General features: G+C 35.3%; 1 protein-coding gene across 2 annotated transcripts in view; it reads right to left on the bottom strand.

The window, feature by feature from the left end:
* The window catches only part of ACVR2A (activin A receptor type 2A), a 96,345-nt gene that overhangs the window by 22,326 nt on the left and 51,519 nt on the right, over positions 1-22,500 (bottom strand). For both annotated transcript variants that reach the window (XM_086352449.1, XM_086352458.1), the window contains exons 2-4: positions 15,733-15,940; positions 9,447-9,556; positions 9,101-9,255 (exon numbers count right to left, since the gene is read on the bottom strand). In XM_086352449.1, the coding sequence (XP_086208575.1) occupies positions 9,101-9,255; positions 9,447-9,556; positions 15,733-15,940 (473 nt within the window). The remainder of the gene's footprint in view (positions 1-9,100; positions 9,256-9,446; positions 9,557-15,732; positions 15,941-22,500) is intronic.

Raw genomic sequence — 22,500 nt, 5'->3', positions numbered from 1 at the left:
GAAAATGAAACCTGAATACCATGCACTGCGACCGGAGGTAAGAGTGAAAACAAAATCAGCCCATTAACATCAAGTAATTAGGTTGCCAGCTGAGAAAGAGACTTGCTGCTTATTCCTTAAGGGAAAAAGAAATTTAACTATTAACAAATATCAGAAAAGAATGAATAATACTTCTCTATTCATTCAACAGATCTTTACCGAGCACCTGGTTTGTGCCAGGCACTGGCTGCCCAGGCTCTCCTGACACTATACAGTGTGGGGAAGAAAAACTATCAAAGCATCTTACTAATTAAGGTATGATCATAACATAAGAGCAATAAAAAGGAATTTGGTTACCGTGAGCATCTATAAGGAGAAACCTAACAAATACTAGGCAAAATGAGTAAGAAAAGATTTTCTGAGGAGAGCATCTCTGAGAAATATAACTTAAGAACTAGAGGGAGGCAGATTAGGTAGAAAAAACACAGTATTGGGACACATTCTAGATTTCTGACTCGTGTAGCTAAATGGTTACTGTCCATTTAGTGAGAACTAGGTTTGAGAGAGAAGATCATTACTCTTGTCTATTAAGTGCTTGGAGACATTTATGTGGAGATATTCAGTAGGCAGTTATATATACAGAACCAGAATACAAAGAACTCTTTCTGGAAACATGGATTTTACATACTATAAATAAAAATATAGGAAATGTACTATAAGTCTTCTCTTACTATTTAAACCATTCCAAGATTTGTATTTATACATACTTTTTAAATAACTCACTCAACAACTTCTTCGGACCATCAAGAAGAATTGAGTACTCTAAGAAAAGTATTTAAAAATCGACAAATTTGGGACTTGTCTCCTCTAATCATCTAGTAATCTTAAATTCTAAGAAATTTTACAATTGCAAATTTTAAAAAGGACTACTGCCAAGCTGACAGAAATAGAATATGTAAAGAAATAATATAGTATGTGTATCAGGACAAATGTTTCTGAGCTAGCGAAAGCAAGACATTATACATTAACAGATTTGATAATACTGACACTGTCAAATGCACAGCCATGATTCTATCCAATCAGATCTTCAAAATTTCTCTGTGATATATCAACTCCTACTTTCCACAGTTTCTCCTCATCTAACTCCTTCCGAAAGTAAAGACAGACCAAGGTGGCTGAATGGGGATTCTGAATAAGCTCCATAAGAAGTGATTAGCTCATCAGCAAAGCCAGCACTGGGATTATAAGTCTGAAAGAGATATTGCAGCCATGCCCATTCTTCTGGCTGCTGCTTAGAAGCACCAGGTTTACTACTGTGTACAGAAGAAATTTTATTTTTATTTAGCATTTGTATTCTGCAAGTAAAGAGGAAAAGGACCATGCTATACAGTAATAATTGTGATATGGTAAAACTGATATGTTGATCTGCAAGGCAATATATATATCCACTATAAAAACTATTTTAAATTTAATTTATATACTCTAATCCCTCCCTTTATCTGACTTTAGTTTTTTATGGACCTGACCTAATAATTTATTGAAATAAGCCATTCAATTAAAATTAACTCAATGGATAATACTCAAGACATAAATGCCCAGGCTCTGCCACTCAGCAGACTGACTCTAGGCCAAGTCACTTCACTTATGTGTGCCTTGATTTTCTTATCTCTAAAATAAACGTAATAAAACAGAACCTACATCATGAGTATTGAAAGATTACCTGAGCTAATATGTATAAAGTGCTCTGTACAAGTGCTTGACAGAGTACTCAAAATGAAATTTTTCCATTATTCGAAATTAACTTCAAGTACTGACATACATGTATGTGTGTGTCTCAATAGTTTCAAGTTAATTTCAAGTAAAATAATTTCAATACATCAGTTTTGACGTTGAAATCAACAACTTCAAAAAATTCCTCCTTTGGAGTACAATTTTGAGGTGGCTAGCAATTAACAGCTAACACTTACTGAGCACTTAAAATGAGCCCACCATCCCACATGTGGCTCTTCTTCCTATCACCACAGAACTGGAATCCTTTTCTCCATCTTTGCCCAAATTTACTGACGCAACTCCCTTTTTACTTTCTTCACCCTTCCTTTCCAAGCTGCAAAGTCAAACAACCAATCAACCAACCTTTTAGTGCACCTACATGTTAACTGTGGGCTCCAAAAAGGCCAGCAAGGACTGGCCCTGAGCCACTTAATACTACGCATCAAGCACAGCACCTGGCATACCCCGCACAGTGGGCACTCAAGCAACAGGTGAACAGTTCAACAAAAATAAAACCAACCAATGTGAACACCTCCCGGCCTACCTGATGCAAACAGCTTTCACTAACAAACAAATGGACTTCTTCATTTTTATTATCTCAAATTAATAGAAAAAAGTTTGACAGCAATGAAGTAGCCAGGAATGATGGATCAGATTGAGGAGGAGACTCGGGAAATAAAAAATACAGAGAAAAGCAAACTCACTTCTTTCTACCTACCATCTCCTTGGCAGACAAGGAAAAGGAGATATTAGGCACTCTGGTCTATATGCAACAGCCCCATCTGCAACTGTCAAATGGAATGGGGCTCTCCGTAGGCCAAAGGAAAACTGATCTCAAGATTTTTAAATTTAGTATGTTATTTTTAGAAATAAGGTGTTTTGATTAATTTTAATGTGCAGCTTCAACTTGTTTTAAGCTTTTGATACAGACTCCACCCCCCCCCAATCCCCCGACACTTTGACGACTTCTCCCCTGCCCTTCTTTTTTGCTTTCAGCCAATCCAAGTGGATCTGTCTGTACATTTGTAAGAGAAATAACTTAAACACACCTAGAGCAACACTTTGTCAAGCTGCAGCATGTCTATGGATCATTTATGACAGTTCTCCCTACAATTAGTTTAAAAGTATACATAAAAGTTCTAATTTAGGTCATAATACAAAAATAATGAACACAGAAAGCATTTCTAGTAGCCCTGTACTACTTTTTAGGCATGAAATGGGGGGGGGGGGGCAGGCGGGGAATATGCTCAAGAGTATACAGTAGCATTGTATCACCGTATTTTAAATATCTGAAAATAATACAATTAAAAACTACTTGTGAAATGTAAGTTCTAGCCCTTAGCAGAAACCTAACACAAACTCTAAGCCAATAAAACATCAACTTTTGGTATTTCATGAGCATGCATTATGCTGCACTAAACTTCACTTAAAAACATCACTCAGTCAGAACAAGATAGACTAAAAAGTACTGAGCTGAAAAGCTATCCTCGGTATACTGTTAAATAAAAGGAAAGTAACTATAGAATAACATTATATAGTTTATAAAAAAGAAAAGTATACATTCAAACAAGTGAGATTAGAGAAAAATGTCAAAAGATACACACCAACCTAAAACTGGTTATTTCAGTAAACTGATAAAGGAAAAGGAGGAACAAATGATTCTTTTTTTGGACATACTTCTTTCTGTATAATTTGTATTGCCATAACAAGCAACCATTTGTAATTAAATTTTAAATAGAACAGAAGGTGAAAGAGAAAAATAAAGAGAAATGTGTTCACAAACCTCAACCATTTAGCAATCAACCTACCTCAAGATGCACTTCTACAGATATAATATTTATTTTGTAAGTATAACTGAATATTAGCATATTAAATATTCAACAAAATTCAGTACACTTCTCCCTGCATTCTTCCAAAATAAGGGAGCAGCACACTTTCCTAAACAGACTTGGCTGGATACTATTATGCTGCCCCTTTAGTATCTTCTTAATTTTAAACATATATAGACTTAACAGGAAAATCCTACAAACCTCGTCAGAGATGGCTTGGTTTCCTGGTGGATAATAATTTGACATAGTGTGAAACATCAACTTATCATTACTTTAATATTAAGGTCAATAGGATTATTTTGTATGCTCAACTCAATATTCTAAACATCTAAAAGCCTTTAGTCCTTATCAAAACCTAGACGAAATGTCACGATGCCAGGACTGAAGAGACTGATGTCATTTAAAAAGTACCAATGTTGCAATACTCTAGTTCTATTACCATAGCCTTCAAAAATTAACAAGAAGTTAACTTCATACTTTCTTAAATGCAAACAATTTCTAGCCCCTAAAATGCATTTTCTTATCAAGTGGTATTTTTTTATTAGCACAGAGATTTTATAAGCAAAAAACTTAAGCTTATATATGGTTATAGAAACAATGCAAACAGTTTTATTGAAATCACATTAACTCTAACCACAATAAAACTTCTCAATAATAGAGTCAGTGCATCAATTCCCTCATATTCATGACTCACTGGTACTAAAAAAACAAGTTTGCATTCAGTTTACTGACTGGAGCTCATAAGAGCATCTACCTACATGTGGAAAGACAGTTTCAGGACAGGTAAAAGAAATGTAACCCAGGTGATGCAAACTAAAAGGATGTTTTTGCACCTGTGATCATGGAAAATTGAATAATGGCATTTTCTTATAAAAGCTTGAAATACTTCAACTTATCTTATCCCCAAGAAACATGGTCCCAAGATTTATCTTAAAGTAAAGCCGTAAAGCACCTCAAACATTTATGAAACAATCCCTGAATATACTGCATTATCATCTTGCTGATGCTGCTGCTAAGTCGCATCAGTCGTGTCCGACTCTGTGCGACCCCATAGATGGCAGCCCACCAGACTCCCCTGTCCCTGGGATTCTCCAGGCAAGAATACTGGAGTGGGGTGCCATTGCCTTTTCCGGCATTATCATCTTAGTATAACATTAAATGAAACAAAGTCAATTCAGCAATTCATTACTTACAGAATGGTTATTAAATAGAAATATTGTGTGAGATGCAGTAATGATTACAATATATACCTCATCTTATAATCAAGTATGAGAATGGAACATGCTCACAAATGACTAAAACCTTTCTTAACCAAGGTTATTCATGTGAATCACAAAAGAGAGAAACTGACTTGAGCACTAGTTTCTCTATTCTTTCAAGGATGGCACATAACTAATAGCCTTATAGGTGTATATGATGGATGACTTAGGGTGTTAATGAGAGAAAATAATCAAAAGGAAAAGTATGGAAGACCACTGTCAGACTTCAAACTTTGTATTCTTGCTGCTGGATCACTGAGAGCCTTCAAATATTTTTAAGCACAGAAGTAACATAATCAGACATGTAAAATGTTATTGTATAGCAAATAGTATAGATGGAGAGAGAGACTGGAAACAAGACCAGCTACAAGACTGCAGAAATAATCTCAGCCTCCAGTATAAAAATGTCCTGAAAACAAGAGGATCAGAAAGGATGAAAAGGTAAATGAACTGGACTTCATAAATAACAGGGCTAGGAACAGAAGTAGCTGTCTCTAAGGCTTTCATGCAGCATTGCAGGGAAGACAGTGATAACGTGAAACAATGTTAGATATATAATGGTTACAGGTTATAAAGAAAGAAGCATAGTTTTTGGTTTTTTTTTGTTTTTTTTAAGGAATAGATTTTTTTTTTAAGCATGTTATTTTTTTCTACACCTTTAACTATGATAAATCTATTTTAGAATATTTTTTATTTTAAAATAAATTAAAACCATCATTGGAGACTAGATTTTAAAGCATGTACATCTCTACATCATGTCTTCAGAATAAAATACTAACAAAATCATAAGAAACTATAAACAACTTGATGTCTTGGAAATAAAGAATTCCACCATTTAACTACCAGAAACCAGCTTATTAAGAGATTCATTTAGTACATCACTTAGTCCTCTAGAATACCTCCATAATACTGATCTTTTCTCCCCAAAGAGAATAAAAGACTGAGATGAGACCAATGAATGAGCACAGTATACGTAACTTTAGCTTGCTCTGCTGAGAATCACTGTAAATTCTCTTCAAATGTACTTCTTATTGTAGAAATGATCCATCAATAAGCTATCTTTAATCACTAAGTTGTCTTTAGCCAATGCTTTAAGAAAAGCTTTCCCTAAGAAAAGGAATGATAAATTTTGTCTAAAAGTGTTTGAAGAAATTAGAGGGACAGTGTTGCAGAGATGCACAACAAGAATGTAAGATCTTTCCCTAACTGGTCCTGAAATTAAACTTTGAATATGGAGACATGAATTTGGGGTGAAATACCAAAGTCAGCTTAAGACTTCAACTGGGTAGTCTATTTCCCCTACCTACTTCTCCTACCCCTCAAACAAGGGCACTGAATAACTAGGGCATTGGCATCATCAACTCAGAACACAAGAATCTTTACCTAAGATCCAATCCATCTTCATAAACCCTATTCTAAAATGTGTGCTAAAAAATTTTAACGGAAAACACATGAATATGCCTTTCTATTTATCTATTACTTGTTTACTTCCGCTTCTGTCCTCTGTAAAACAACGTGATCATGTTATTGTTCCTTTTAGTAGTCAGACTACTCAATGTCCCAAAGTAGGAAAATAGCTTAGAGAATGATTTGGAGATGGCAGGGATGTTTACTGAATTATCTGAGGTAGCTAAAGCATCTGCTTTCTGAAGAAAGAGAAGCAGAACAGGATAAGCAGTAAGAACAAAGATTTAGTGTCAGAGAGTCCTTGGTTCATATTCCAGCTCTGATACTTGTGGGCTTCGCTGTGTCTCAATTTCTTTATCTATACAATGGGCATTATAGCACTACATAAAAAACCCTGTGAGGTAAAATCAGATCAGTGCTTTCCATACCTGGCTGGTCACCAGAAGTGCCTGGGGAACTTTTATTAGAATCATAATATCCCAGGCCCCATTCCATACTTTCACGGGTATGGTCCAGGGGTATTGTTTTGTTTTTCTGAACAAATTCCAAAGATGATCCTTACATACTGGTTACAACTGGAAATCAAGGGGAAGTTTTACGTATTTTTTAATATTTTTACATAATGTATATATTAATACACATCTATGTAACTTACCAGTAATCTAGTACACTATAAATGTACAATTAATGCTTGATACAACTATCAATCATTTTTTGAAGGAGAAATAAAACTGAGCATTTTGTGACAAGAGGGCCACTAAGTGTCTTGCAGAAGTAGTTTGCATAAACCTCACCAAAAATGAGATAGCATGACACTATATTGAGACAGTGAAAGAAGACGTAAATGAAGTTCCACATTGATGACAATGCTCCTTTTCCACAACGCAGTTCATGACAGAAGGAATGCATAGTCAGGCATGTCTTGTATTTTTCACAATAAAGTCTGACCATCCCAGTCATTCCATCTCAAAACCTTTTTAAGTTTATTCCTATTTTTCAGTAATTCATACAATTCATACAAACTGTATGTATGTACAGAACAACACAGGCACTAAATAAATGTGTACAAAAATATTAACGACTGCAAAAAATACCTAAAACCCACAGAGATGGATACTCATTGAACATTCTTAGTTGTCATTTATGAATAAGGAGTCATCTTTCCTTTTTATAAGTCCAAACCCAGCATTTCTAAATAAAGTGGCCTCAAATATAAGATATCCAGACTTTAAGAATACCCAACCAAAAATTTAAGCTAGAATTTATATAAATAAATGTTATATATAGGATTACATTATTATTTTTAAAGTTTTATGATGAAACTTAACAAATTTGTTTTTAAATGTAGTATCCAGTTTGTTTCTATTATATCACAAATCCAGGGTAAATTCAGATACTATTACAGTATGAAACATTCTTTCTTTCAAATGTAGATATTAAATCAAAAACAGTTACCACCAATAAGAAGGTAAAGTGTATTCTATGGACATTTGAGGTAAACTACATATATTTATTAGGCATAGGGACTATATTTTTTAAATTTTAAAGTATTTTTAAAAGATGACTTTTAACAAACCCACAATTTATCTACTAATGTTAAAAATTAAAATATTTCAGCTATATAAAATATACTGTGTTTACCTAATTTACTAAATAAGGAATGTTACCTTCAGGCTTATTTCTCCATACGTATATTTTACAAAGATTATAAGGATCAATGATCTAATGCTAACAGATTCGTTCAAGCACCAAGAAAGGAATATGTTATGTAAATAAAGCTTAAAGGGAAGAAGTTATTTTGGTCATTAAATTATAGGACTTAACTATTTTCTTCTACCAAGTTTTAACCGTTAATCCTACTGGTATTAGAGAAACAGTTAAACCAAAAGATCCAAAAGGTGGAGGTAATATGATCTTAAAAGTCAAAGAAACACAAATTAGAGTTTAAAGACATCTCAAGTAAGTAAACCAAAAGTTACCACTTTCCTCTCTGCCTGTAGAATATTAACTACTTATATTAAAAATCCTTATAAAGCACTAAATCAGCTGCCACTATCTTCATAACAGAGAATGAAGAAAAACTTCAGAATTTATTCTGACTACCCACAACACCTATATTTTCAGATATTCGGTGTTGAGGGAAAAAGAATCAAGGGCATTAAAGAAGTTTTCAGACTTCAGTTACACACTTGATACGCTGCAAATAAAATACATATACTTGGAACTACAACACATGATGAGAAATGCTGCCCTTCTGCTCCTCCTCCCTAGAACGACATTTTTCAGGTGCATCCTCTTCATGCCTGTGTGAAACCTCTTTATTCCACATTCCTGGTTACTTACTGAATTCTCCTCCATGATTACAAGAATGTTTTGGCAAGTCTTGAAAAAGGCACAAAAACTTAGGAATGGAGGAGAAAATAGAAGGGAAAGAAAAAGTTTTGATATCACTTCTCCATCATCAATTACTTCTCAAGAAACACAGTAGAGTGTATCCCACATTTGTAAGTACTATGATCACAGTAGAACTCTCCAAAGAAGAACAGGAATGGGAATACTGTTCATTCTACTCTATCTCAACGCCTAAATTTAAGTGTTAGTGTTAGTCGCTCAGTTGTGTCTGACTCTGCAACCCCATGGACTGCAGCCCACCAGGCTCCTCTGTCCATGAGATTTTCCAGGCACGATACTGGAGTGGATTGCCACTTCCTTCTCCAGGGGATCTTCCCGATCCAGGGATTGAACCCAGGTCTCCTGCACGCTTAAATTTGTAACTACCTACTGTGGTTTCTCCACAGGAATATTTCTTTAAAATATACAATCAAAAACAGCATGAAGTATTAGATAATAACTTACTTGAGTTGGAACGAGCACAGGAGGGTAAGCCATCTTATGATGTCTGTACACCCAAAATGCACAAATGACAATCCCCGCAATTAACATAAGTGGCACCAAAGAATAGAGCAAGATGTTGTAATAGGGAGGCTTAGGTGTTACTGGATTCGACGTAGCTGTGGAAAAGAGGAGGAAGAAAATCATTCAGGTTTGGTCAATAAAATTCCACAATAAATATTTATTATAGTGCCAAATTGTAGGAGAAAAACAGAGGAGGAGAAGGTGGGAGCAAATTATTCTAACACAAACATGCTTTGTTTTCAATCTAATAGTTGAACAGACTTATGTGTTTTCCCAGTGAACTTACGCTGTGTGACCTCCATCTCCGGAAAATAAGAAAACCTTTCGTTACACATATTGCCCTCACAGCAACAAAAATATACTTCAGGGCTATCTTTTTTTTCTATACAATCAGTCCTATAAATAAAAAGAGAAGAAATAATTAAAACCAACATTATTACTCTCAATCTACAACAGGTATTTTACTAAAGTTCTTCTCAGAGATAAAATAATGAGTAAGTCACTTATAGTCAACTTTGAGATTTTTATTAATATTCAACGATCAACTCTTAAAAGTAAAAAATGTTCCTTGAAACCAACTATGAAATATCATCAGAAAAAAATTCAACAGCTGATTTTATAACAATCACATTGGTTCTATGAAACAACTTCTTTAATTTGGATTTTAATGATCAATCTAAGGCAACCATCTTTTTATTGTTTTCTTTAATTATCAGACAAGCTTGAAGAGGAACATAAAGTCAATGAAGAAATTTGGTCTAAGAGTGCTTTATCCTCACAGGAAATAGAGCCTTTCCATTTTATGAATACAAAAACTGAAAACTATATGTAAAAAACTGTATTTGTGTGTACACACATAAATACATATATATATATACACACACACACACACACACACATATATATGTATACAGATAAATGAGCTTCCTTAGTGGCTAAGACAGTAAAGAGTCTACTAATGCAGGAGACCAGGGTTAGATCCTTGGGTCGGGAAGATCCCCTAGAGAAAGGAATGGCTACCCATGTCAGTATTCTTGCCTGGAGAAATACATGGACAGAGGAGCCTGGCAGGCTACAGTCCATGGAGTCTCAGAGAGTCAGACATGACTGAGCAACTAACACTTTCACTTTCACTTCTCATACATACAAATACACAGGCACGAAGTAATCCTTGCTCATATCTCACAGCAGAACACATTTCAACATCAGAGACTTAAATCAGGCTTGGGAATTAAGCCATTTTTGCAGCAGAATTAAATTCCCTGAACACAATGAGCAGGGCTAAAGATAAACAAGTAAAGAGCAATTTTAACGACAAAAATAGAGGCCCAAGTAACTCAAAAACTGACTAGAGTTAGGTTGATTTAGAGAGTAGAAGGAAGGCAGCCTTCGATATAGGAACTGAGTTACTGAAAAAACAGAGATTTAGCCTCTAGAACAAATCCTAATCAACCACTAAAAAATTAGTTATATCTAATTTTTAAAAGCAGATATTTAAATTGCTAATAACATCAGTTATATTTAAAGACATATATTACAAATAAACTGTAAACTTTTACAATGGTTGTTTCAAATAAGGTTAAATTTAACTCTAAAGTGAAAAGCCCAAGAAATTTCAGGGAGAAGGCAATTTTACCAAAATCAAACTTTAAAATAAAATTTATACCTATATCTATCTAATAGAAAGTAAAGGTCAAATGAAAGCTAAATTTTTAGCAATTTATAGAGAAATATATAAATTCAAAATTTAATATTCAGAAATATGCCTCAAATTATAGGTTAATATAATTAAATACTAGCCTAGTTAATGCAAGGAAATTGCTTTTCACCATTCAATTTCATTCTTCATTTTCCCCGTCTCTTCCTCCATACTTTGACATTTCTTGAATCTTCTTTTTCTTACTCTTATTTATCTGACTACTCTTAATATTTCCTTTTAATCAAATTCAGAACATAAAAACAAAAATTCACATATATTTAAATTAGCACTTAACCCTCAGAAACAAAGCTGGTGTAGTAATTATCACTGTAAGAGCAGGCATTTGCACTGACCAACTCACCATTATCTAGCAAAGTTTAATCTCAAGCAATACTGGTTTTAGGTGAGAAGCCAGTAGCTTTTTACAATAAAAAGAACAGAGATCCTTGAGCTCAACTAATTAATAAAAGATAGTCTTGAATAAGCTTAAGTTGAATGGTTCTATGAAGACCTATAAGACCTTCTGGAACTAACACCAAAAAAAAGATGTCCTTTTCATCACAGGGGCCTGGAATGCAAAAGCAGCAAGTCAAGAGATACTGGAGTAACAGGCAAGTTTGGCCTTGGCGTACAAAATGAAGCAGGGCAAAGGCTAACAGAGTTTTGCGAAGAGGACACACTGGTCACAGCAAACACCCTCTTTCAACAACACAACAGAGGACACTACACAGGGACATCACCAGATGGTCAACACCGAAATCAGACTGATTATATTCTTTGTGGTTGAGGATGGAGAAGCTCTATACAGGCAGCAAAAACAAGACTGGGAACTGACTGTGGCTCAGATCATGAACTCCTTCTTGCAAAATTCAGGCTTAAATTGAAGAAAATAAGGGAAACCACTAGACCATTCAGGATGACCTAAATCAAATCCCTTATGATTATATAGTGGAAGTGACAAACAGGTTCAAGAGATTCGATATGGTAGACAGAGTGCCTGAAGAACTATGGATGGAGGTTAGTAACATTGTACAGGAGGTGGTAATCAAAACCATCCCCAAGAAACAGAAATGCAAAAAGGCAAAATGGTTGTCTGAGGCCTTACAAATGGCTGACTAAAGAAGAGAAGCAAAAGGCAAAGCAGAAAAGGAAAGATACAACCATCTGAATGCAGAGTTCCAAAGAATAGCAAGGAGAGATAAGAAAGCCTTCCTCAGTGAACAATGCAAAGAAATAGAGGAAAACAATAGAATGGGAAAGAAGAGATCTCTTTAAGAAAATTAAGAGATACCAAAGGCATATTTCATGCAAAAATGGGCACAATAAAGGACAGATATGGTATGGAGCTAACAGAAGCAGACGGTATTAAGAGGTGGCAAAAATACACAGAAGAACTATACAAAAAGGATCTTAATGACCCAGATAACCACCGTGGTGTGATCACTCGTCTAGAGCCAGATATCCTGAAATGCGAAGTAAAATGGGCCTTAGGAAGCATCACTATAAACAAAGCTAGTGGAGGTGATGGAATTCCAGTTGAACTACTCCAAATCCTAAAGGATGATGCTGCACAGGTACTGCAATCAATAAGCCAGCAAATCTGGAAAACTCAGTAGTGGCCAAAGGACTGGAAAAGGTCAGTTTGCATTCCAATCCCTAAGAAGGGCAATGCCAAAGATGTTCAAACTACCACAAAATTGCACTCATCTCACATGCTACCAAAGTAATGCTTACATTTCTCCAAGCCAGACTTCAACAGTATGTGAACCAAGAACTTCCAATGTTCAAGGTGGATTTAGAAAAGGCAGAGGAACCAGAGATCAAACTGCCAACATCCGCTGGATCATTGAAAAAGCAAGAGAGTTCCAGAAAAACATCTCCTTCTGTTGTATTGACTATGCCAAAGCCTTTGTGTGAATCACAACAAACTGTGGAAAATCCTTAAAAAGATGGGAATACCAGACCACCTGACCTGCCTCCTGACAAATCTGTATGAAAGTCGGGAAGCAACAGTTAGAACTGGACATGGAACAACAGACTGGTTCCCAACTGGGAAACGAGCATGTCAAGGCTGTATACTGTCACCCTGCTTACTTAACTTACATTCAGAGTACATCATATAAAATGCCGGGCTGAATGAAGCACAAGCTAGAATCAAGACGGCCAGGAGAAATATCAACAACCTCAGATATGGAAATGACACCACACTTATGGCAGAAAACAAAGAGGAACTAAAGATAAGAGTATCCGGGTGAAAGTGAAAGAGGAGAGTGAAAAGGCTAGCTTAAACTTAACATTCAGAAAACTAAGATCATGGCATCTGGTCCCATCACTTCATGGCAAACAGACAGGGAAACAATGGAAACAGTGACAGACTTTATTTTCTTGAGCTCCAAAATCACTGCAGATGATGACTGCAGCCATGAAATTAAAAGACACTTGCTCCCTGGAAGAAAAGCTATGACCAACCTAGACAGCGTATTAAAAAGCAGAGATACCACTTTGCTACAAATGTCTGTCTAGTCAAAGCTATGGTTTTTCCAATAGTCATGTACGGATGTTGATAGTTGGACCATAAAGACATCTGAGCACAGAAGAACTGATGTTTCAAACTGTGGTGCTGGAGAAGACTGCTGAGAGTCCCTTGGACTTCAAGGAGATCAAAACAGTCAATCCTAAAGGAAATTAGTCCTGAATAGTCAGTGGAAGGAGTAATGCTGAAGCTCCAGTATTTTGGCCACCTGATGCAGAGAGCCAACTCACTGGAAAAAGATGCTGATGCTGGGAAAGATTGAGGGCAGGAGGAGAAGGGGACAGGGGATGAGATGGTTAGATGGCACCACTGACTCAATGGACATGAGTTTGAACAAACTCCAGGAGATTGTAAAGGACAGGGATGCCTGGCATGCTGCAGTCCATGGGGCTGCAAGGAGCTGGACATGACTGAGCAACTGAACAACAAACTTTGAATAGAGATTATCCCCAAACTTCATTTTTCCCCAACTTCTTTCTCCTTGGCTTTTTAAGATTAAATTGAGATATAATCGACATATAACATTAGTTTCAGGCATACAACCCAATGATTGAAAATTAGAGTATATTGTGAAATGATCACCACAATAATCTAGTTAACATCCCATCCCCACACAGTTACAATTTTTTTTCCTTGTGAACAAAATTTTTAAGATTTTCTCTTGTAGCAACTTTCAAATATACAATATGGTATTATTAACTATAGTCACAATTACATCACATCTCCATTAAATCCCTAAGACTTATTTGTTTTATAACTGATAATTCATACCCTTTTGATTTCCTTCACCTATTTTGCCCACTTCTCACCCTCAGCCTCCAACAACATCAAACAGTTCTCTCTCTATATATATGGGTTTGTGTTGTTGTTGTTGTTGTTTTTCAAGATTAATATACAAGTGAGATCATATGGTATTTGTTTCTCTCTGACATTTCACTTAGGACAATGCCCTCAAGGTCCATCGGTATTATGAATGGCAAGGTGTTCTTTTTCACAGATGAAAAAGATTCCATTGTATATACAAAGCATATTTCCTTGATCCATTTATTCACTGACAGACACTTAGGTTGCTTCCACATCTTGGCTATTGTAAATAATGTGGCCACCACCGTGGTGCATTTATCTTTTCAAGTTTATGTTTTTGTTTCCTTTGGACAAAAAATCAAAAGTGGAACTGCTATATCATTGTTATTTTTAATTTTCTGAGAACCTCCATACTGTTTCCCCAGTGGCCCTACTTATCCTTTCATAATAGCAAATGTCACTTAATGATCACCTCTGTTAATAAAGAAGCTAATAATCAGAAATACAGCTAAAATGTTTAATTATACAGCAGTAATCCTTGGAAAATTCACAGAATCAGAAATATATCTTAACTACTAACTATGTACCTAAATGACTATTTTCTCACCAAAAGTGGAACTAATTCAATTTTCATGATTTTATTCAACACATTTTACTATTAATCACATATGGCAATCAACCACAGATTTACAGTAATCAATTAAAGTCCCTGCAAGTAGATCAGGACATAGTTGGATTCCGTGAGTGTATTAGTTATTTGGCTCCAAAAAATCTGGTTATCTAGGATTTTTCAGCTTCTGCAGTCATCAGCACCCACCCACAGTGAAAATCTTGTGTCCCGGGCCGTTTAAGTGATCGACTCAACATCTAGGGACACTTTACAGAAAGATCACAGGCAATCAATAACATATCTACTGTATCCCCTGTATTTTATTTCCAGTACAGAATAAAACAATTTAAGCAAAATCTTTTAAATAAAATGTAGCTTTCTATGAGCACTGTGTTAGTTCTGATGTAATTCTGAATGTCAAGTTAAAATGTCCCTTGGGATAAAGAACAAAGGCCTACTCTGCAAGGAAAAAGGGGCAAAATGTAGTGAGATCAATTTCTTCCAGATACATAAAGAGGGAAACTAAAAGGAAATTTAATACTATGATTAAGCTTTATTCTCTTTCAGGATAGATTTTTCAACAGATATACTCTCTTTTAAAGCAATTTTAAAAATCCCTTTTCATTAAAATTGCTGTTTAAAAAAAAAAAACATAATCCTACAACATAGGGAAATAAATGCTTATTATCTAAAGTTTTCACTACTTGGTAGATAATTCAAAGTAACAGAAGATAAAACATAAATATGCTGTATTTGTTTTATTGCTTTAAAATATATATTTTGTCATCAACATGTAATAATGATCTTTATACTCTCTTTAAAAAGAAGCATTTAAGTGAAAATCCATGCATTGATTCTTCCCCTTTTTAAAAAAGAGGGAGAAGTGAAAATTATTCAACACTATCATAAACAAAATGCCTTCTTACCTGTCATAGCAGTTGATATCATCCAGCCAACAACCTTGCTTCACTATTTCAATGGAACCAGAAATATTCTTCCATGTAGCAAAACAATGCCGCCGTTTATCTTTGTCACCGTAACAGGATTCAACACCAGTGCGATTCGTTCTATCTCTTTCCCAATTAGCATTATAGAAAATACACTCCTGAGTTTCTGATCTACCAAGTATAGCACCTATAAGATAATAAAACAACAGCTTAATATAACTATATTTGTTCTTACACTGTCTCCCAGTATACCAAATTTCAGATCTTCCTAAAATGTCAAGAATTTACTGTCTTACAGTTATAACTTTGGGTTTAGGTTTCCAGGTCCATCTTTGTGTTTTAGGTATAATAAACATAGTAGAAAGCGACCAAATAAATCACGTTTTCTCTGTAAAAAGCTTTCCTTAAGAATGTCCTTGATGAAAAGCAGTAACATTGTTAATTTTCTTAAAATTTTGACCCTTGAGTCAAGATTTCTTCTCACTATTCTGTGCGACAAAGTGGTAACTAACCAAAAGCACATCCACTGCACACTGCAGTACAATGACAGCCTCCAAGAGAAGCCCTTGCATGACCGAGTTGTGAACTAAACCAACCATGGTTATTCAGACTTGAGTATCTGGCAAAAATGTTCTCAAAATGAACCTGTTACTTCAAGAAAAACAATTGACAGTATGCACTGCCAATGATAAAATATGAGTTTCCAAGCAAAAACAAGAATTTTGGAAAAATTGTATCAACCACCACCATTAGCCTGACACCTTCCCAATATTTAAAGAATTTTTTGATGAGGTCATTGGTAATATTAACAAATATGACTTTTAAATACAGAATAATAAGATGTGCCAACATTTAAAAGGTCTATATCATTCAGAGAACCAATATTTTCCAAGTGAATTCTGTGTGACATTTGAAAAACACTCATAGGTTAAAAAAAAAAAAAAATCCATTCAATGTTCAAGATAGCCAAGCAGACTCTAGCATTACAGAAGACAAAAAGTTCATTAGCAGTTTCAGATTCCACAATGCACTAACTTTTAAGAAACCATCTCTTGCTTTATATGGAAAAGCAAGAGAACTGGAACACCCAAAGTAACTCTGAAAAAGATGTACAAACGAGAACTCACACTACTTGATCTGGGGCAGTTGTTCTGGTCATGCCACACGGCTTGCAGGATCTTGGCTGCCCACCCAGTGACTGAGCCTGGGCCACGGCAGTGAAAGAGCCTAGTCCCTAACCACTGGACCACCAGGGAGTCCCCATACTAATTGTTTGTAAGTCTTACACTAAAACTTCAACAATCAAGGCAATGCAGTCTTAGTAAAAAGACACGCACCTGGGAGGCAGAACAGAGACTCCAGAAACAGACCCGGACACACACGGTCAACTGATACCAGCAAAGGTGCCAATGCAGTGTACTCAGATGGAGAAGATAAAGTCTTCCAGCAACTGATGCTGGAACAACTGGACATCTATATGCAGAACAGAGAACCTCAACTCATAACAACTCATAGCTCATGCCATATACCAAAATTAACTAAAAATAAAACCTTAAACTATTACTATACAACTTCTAAAAACAAGACAAATCTTGTGACCCTAAATTATTAACATGAAAGATTTGTTAAAATACAAAAATACAGGAGCTACAAAAGAAAAAATTGGACTTCAAAAGCTGAACTTCATGAAAATTGAAACTTCTCTTTGAAATTAAGGAAAAAAATTCAGACTGGGAGAAAATACCTGCAAATTATATACCTAAAAAAGAACAGATATTCAGAAAATATAAAGATCTATCACAACTCAATAATAAGAAAACATATTACCTAATTTCCAAAGAATGGGCAAGATGATTCAGATAGACCCCTTATCAAAGAAATATGAATGGGAAATACTACATAGAAAGATACTCAGTATCACTAACCAGGGAAATGCAAACTAAAACTAAATCTAATATTCATTAGAATGACTAACATAAAAACACACAGTCTCAAGTTTTGGGAAATATGTAGAGCAACTGCAACTTCCACCACACGTTGGTAGTGGGAATGCAAAATGGCCCATTAACTCAGGAAAAAGTCTTCTTGCAGGGAAACATGCATCTACTGTACTACACAGCAATCTCACGCCTAGCTATTTAAGACACGAAAACATATCCATGCAAAGATCTGTAATTTTTAGGGTGGCTTTATTCAGAATCACCAGAAACCACCCAATATCTAGCACTGATAGATGCAAAAATAAACATTATACAATAAAAATAAATGAACTGGTGATAGCTGCAACTAAATGGATAAACTGTAAACACATTATGCTAAAAACAAAAATGGACTGAAAAGGCTACATACTGTGTGATTCCATTTACACAATATTTTGGAAAAGGCAGAAGTACAGGTATGAGAATCAGATCAGAAGTTAAGAGTGAGGGGAGAGGGCTAATTACAAAAGGGCATAAGGAAACTTTTAGAGGTGATGGAAATATTCCACATTTTTATTGTGGTGATGGTTATATAATTCATGAGTTAATCAGATTGCAACAGACTTGTGTATCTAAACAAAATATATTTTATTGTCTGCAACGTATACTTCAATCAACTTGACTTAAGAAAATAAAACCATCCAAGAAATTACCACTTTTTGAATTATGGTGTACTATCAAAGAAAAATATCCACAATTATCTTAAAAAGCTATTAAAATACTCCCCATTTTTCTAACTAGTATGTCTGTGTATGGCCAGATTTCCTCCATGTCAAAACATCACAAGTTTTTGCATCACAACAAACTGAGTGGAAAAACAGGTACAAGAATTCAGCTGTCATCTACTAAAACAATTATAAAGAAATCTGTAAAAATTTTCTCTAATTTTTTAGTAAATATTTTTCATAAAAATCTATTCTTTTGTTAACACATAATGGATTTATTATTGACACTTTTAAATAAATATTTTTTAATTTTCTGCCCTAATTTCTAATATGATGATATTTATAGATACAAACCACATAAAAATCTCCTTGGGCTAAATCTAAAGAAGTTCTGAGACCACAAAGTTTCTAAATTATTCCTTTTCAGAAACCTGTTGAAAAAAACGGCAAATTAAGTTTCCTCCTTTACTAAACAACCCAAAAGCAAACATGCGCTACCTGTACTATCTCACAACAGACTGGCAGACTTCTGGGAAGGGCCAGACAGTGAATATATTAGGCTTTGTTGGCCTTATGGTTTCTTTTACAACTACTCAATTCTGCCAATGCAGCACAAAAGCATCCACTGGACAGTAAATGAATGAGCACTGCTACATTTCAATAAAACTTTACTAATGGACACTGAAGACTAAATCTCATGTAATTTTTACGTCACAAAATATTTTTTAAAAAAAATTTTCCCCACCATTTAAAAATGTAAGTATCATTCTGAGTTCACAGGCTGGATCTGGCCTACAGGCTCTGTGGTCAGCTATCTCTTGAAACAACATCCTAATTTTTAGCTAACTGGACTTTTCTTTCTCTTGTTGTGTTTTGCTGGGGGTGGGGAGTCTTCTACGAACTACCATTTATATAACTCAAGTTAAAAACCACTATTATTTTTAATTTCCAAAAGAAGACTCCACTGAGGCACAGAACAACATTTAAAGTAAACAAAAGTGACCGCCAAAAAAGTACATTGCCTAGAACAAAAATGCCAAATACAATAGGTTTCATCTTTGGTGTCAATTCCAGTTAAGAACAGCTGCCAGAAGCAATGTACTGAGAAAGACGTTGGAATTAGTACAGAAAGGGTGGGGGGGGGGGGGGGGGCGGGGGACATCAGTTTCGTTTCTTTGCCACCTCTGGTCTAGAAAAAAGATAAACGATTACTTTTTATTTCTTTTAATACTTCTCAATATTTAATGATAAGTTAAGATTTCAGAATGACTTTCTAGATCTAGACTATCATTTGATATTATTCACAGATAGAAAACTGCTTATGGGGCAAACTGACAATTTTGCCAACCCCCTCCCGTATCTTCAAGTTGATTCAGTAATCAGTCTATCCCATCATATCTCTGACTGACCACTAAATACAATAACATAATTATAAAAATAAAGCAAGTTACATGTATTGTTATGCTCTTACGCTCACCTGCTGCTGCCGCTAAGTCGCTTCAGTCCTGTCCGACTCTGTGTGACCCCATAGACAGCAGCCCACCAGGCTCCCCTGTCCCTGGGATTCTCCAGGCAAGAACACTGGAGTGGGTTGCCATTTCCTTCTCCAATGCATGAAAGTGAAAAGTGAAAGCAAAGTCACTCAGTCATGTCTGACTCTTTGTGACCCCATGGACTGCAGCCCATCAGGCTCCTCTGTCCATGGGATTTTCCAGGCAAGAGTACTGGAGTGGGGTGCCATTGCCTTCTCCGCTTACACTCACCTAATGACTTTAAAAGTGCACTTCTAAAAAGGATGGTAAAAGTTACCTATATTTTCTAGTTTTTAATAACATTTCACAATTTAAGATTTTCTTAAACTGTAAATTTCTACCATAGGTTTGTTCTAACAAACGAATTACAAATAGTTAATACGATTTTCACAAGAAATAAATGGACATAATGTGTGGGGTTTATTATAATGGTTCTTAACCTATGCTGTGCATCAGAATCCCTCATGTGTTTTCTCAAATTTATCTTTGAGTACCATTTTGTATGCCCCAGGAATGAGTAGCTGAAAAGGACATGAGGTCAGCAGGGAGGTATATAGATATACAGATACTTTGTGTATGTTTTCTTTGCTTCCTTTGGCAAAGACTCACTGGTGATCTAATGTTCCTTCCTAGTTAAGTATTGGCTTAGAAGACTGTGAACTGAACTTGGAGTTTAGTTTACACACTGTGACCTTGAACAAGTTACCAAACCTTGCACTGCTTTGTTTCTACATGTCATTCAATCTCCCTAACAATTCCAAAATTACTATGGGTAATTCTGTAGTTTCATAACACACACTCAGGCAAGCTGCAAATCAGTAAGTTTATCACAGAATCAAGTATTAGAATTATTTTTGATAAATTATTTCAGATAATAATTCTATTTCCCTCCTACTGTTTATACATAATGATTGATACTGACAATTTCATTTTGTTCCTACCATTTAAAAAAAGAAAAAAGGCAATACACAGGACCTACAATTTGTTAAAACAGCCCTGTAAAAATCATACTCAAATCTAAGATATGCCTCCAATAAGGAAAATGTAAATTTTATCTAATGTGAATGCATCTGAGAACTGGGGTTCTGTTTTTTTAAAAGCATGAAGTACTAAAATAATACACCAGCAATAATTTTACACAGTCTTTTTCAGAACCAGATGAAGAAGGACTACTTCACAACTAATTTTATGAAGCATGTATTACCTTGATACAAAAATCAGTCGAAGACAGAACAAAAAAGGGCGAACAGGGTATATAGACCAATATATCACTAGGACACCATCACCAACTCAATGGACGTGAGTTTGCGCAAACTCCAGGAGATGGTGAAGGACAGGGAAGCCTGGCCTGCTGCAGTCCATGGGGTCACAAAGAGCTGGACACGACTTAGCGACTAAACAACAACGGATTAGATGAAAAAGTTCTCAACAAAATTTTAGCAAACAAAAATCCAAAAAATATATTTTAAGTAATGTACCACAGTGTATTCCAGGCATGAAGGCTAATTTGATATTCAAAAGTCAATAAATGCAGTCTGCCAAACAAGCAGACAAAAAGAGAAAAATCATATGGTCTATCGATAAGTCTAACAAGAATAGAGAGCTACTTCCGCAAACTGAGAAAGAGCACCTGCCAAAAAACTTCCAGCTAAGATCACACTGTATGGTGAAAGATTGAATGCCTTCCCCTAACATCAAAAAGGGGATGCCTTCCCCTCCCACTTTGATTTAACATAGTATTGAAAGCTTTAGCTATTGCAATAAGGCAAGGAAAAAAAAATTAAAGACATTATCAATTGGAAAAGGAAATATAAAATGGTTTCTATTTGCAGATAAAATGATTGTCTATTCAGAATATTCTATGGAATCTTCAAACAACAACAAAAAATGCTAGCATCAATGAGTCCAGTAAGATCACAGAAAACAAATCAACACACAAAAATCAATTATGTTTCTTTACACTGACAATGAACAGGCAGAACTGAAATTAAAAATTAAAAGCATCAGTTACTATTGCTCCTAAAAAAATAAAATACTTACAAATAATTTAATAAAGAACATATAGGATTTGTATGATGAAAATTATAAAACATGAAAGAAATCAAAGACCTAATCACTTGAAGAAACACACCATGTTCATGGATTGGAAGAGTCCACATAACCAAGATTTCAATTCTTCTTAAACTGATATATTCATATTTATATATATACATATATATACACATCTATAGATGGTGACTGCAGTCATGAAATTAAAAGACGCTTACTCCTTGGAAGGAAAGTTATGACCAATCTAGATAGCATATTGAAAAGCAGAGACATTACTTTGCCAACAAAGGTCCATCTAGTCAAGGCTATGGTTTTTCCAGTGGCCATGTATGGATGTGAGAGTTGGACTGTGAAGAAGGCTGAGCACTGAAGAATTGATGCTTTTGAACTGTGGTGTTGGAGAAGACTCTTGAGAGTCCCTTGGACTGCAAGGAGATCCAACCAGTCCATTCTGAAGGAGATCAGCCCTAGGATTTCTTTGGAGGGAATGCTGCTGAAGCTGAAACTCTAGTTCTTTGGCCA

Source organism: Bos grunniens, chromosome 2 (genome assembly GCF_055505025.1).
Source record: "Bos grunniens cultivar Pamir isolate PY7600 chromosome 2, Bosgru_T2T1.0, whole genome shotgun sequence".
NCBI classification, from domain to species: domain Eukaryota; kingdom Metazoa; phylum Chordata; class Mammalia; order Artiodactyla; family Bovidae; genus Bos; species Bos grunniens.
This window is presented reverse-complemented; position numbering and strand designations above follow the sequence as displayed.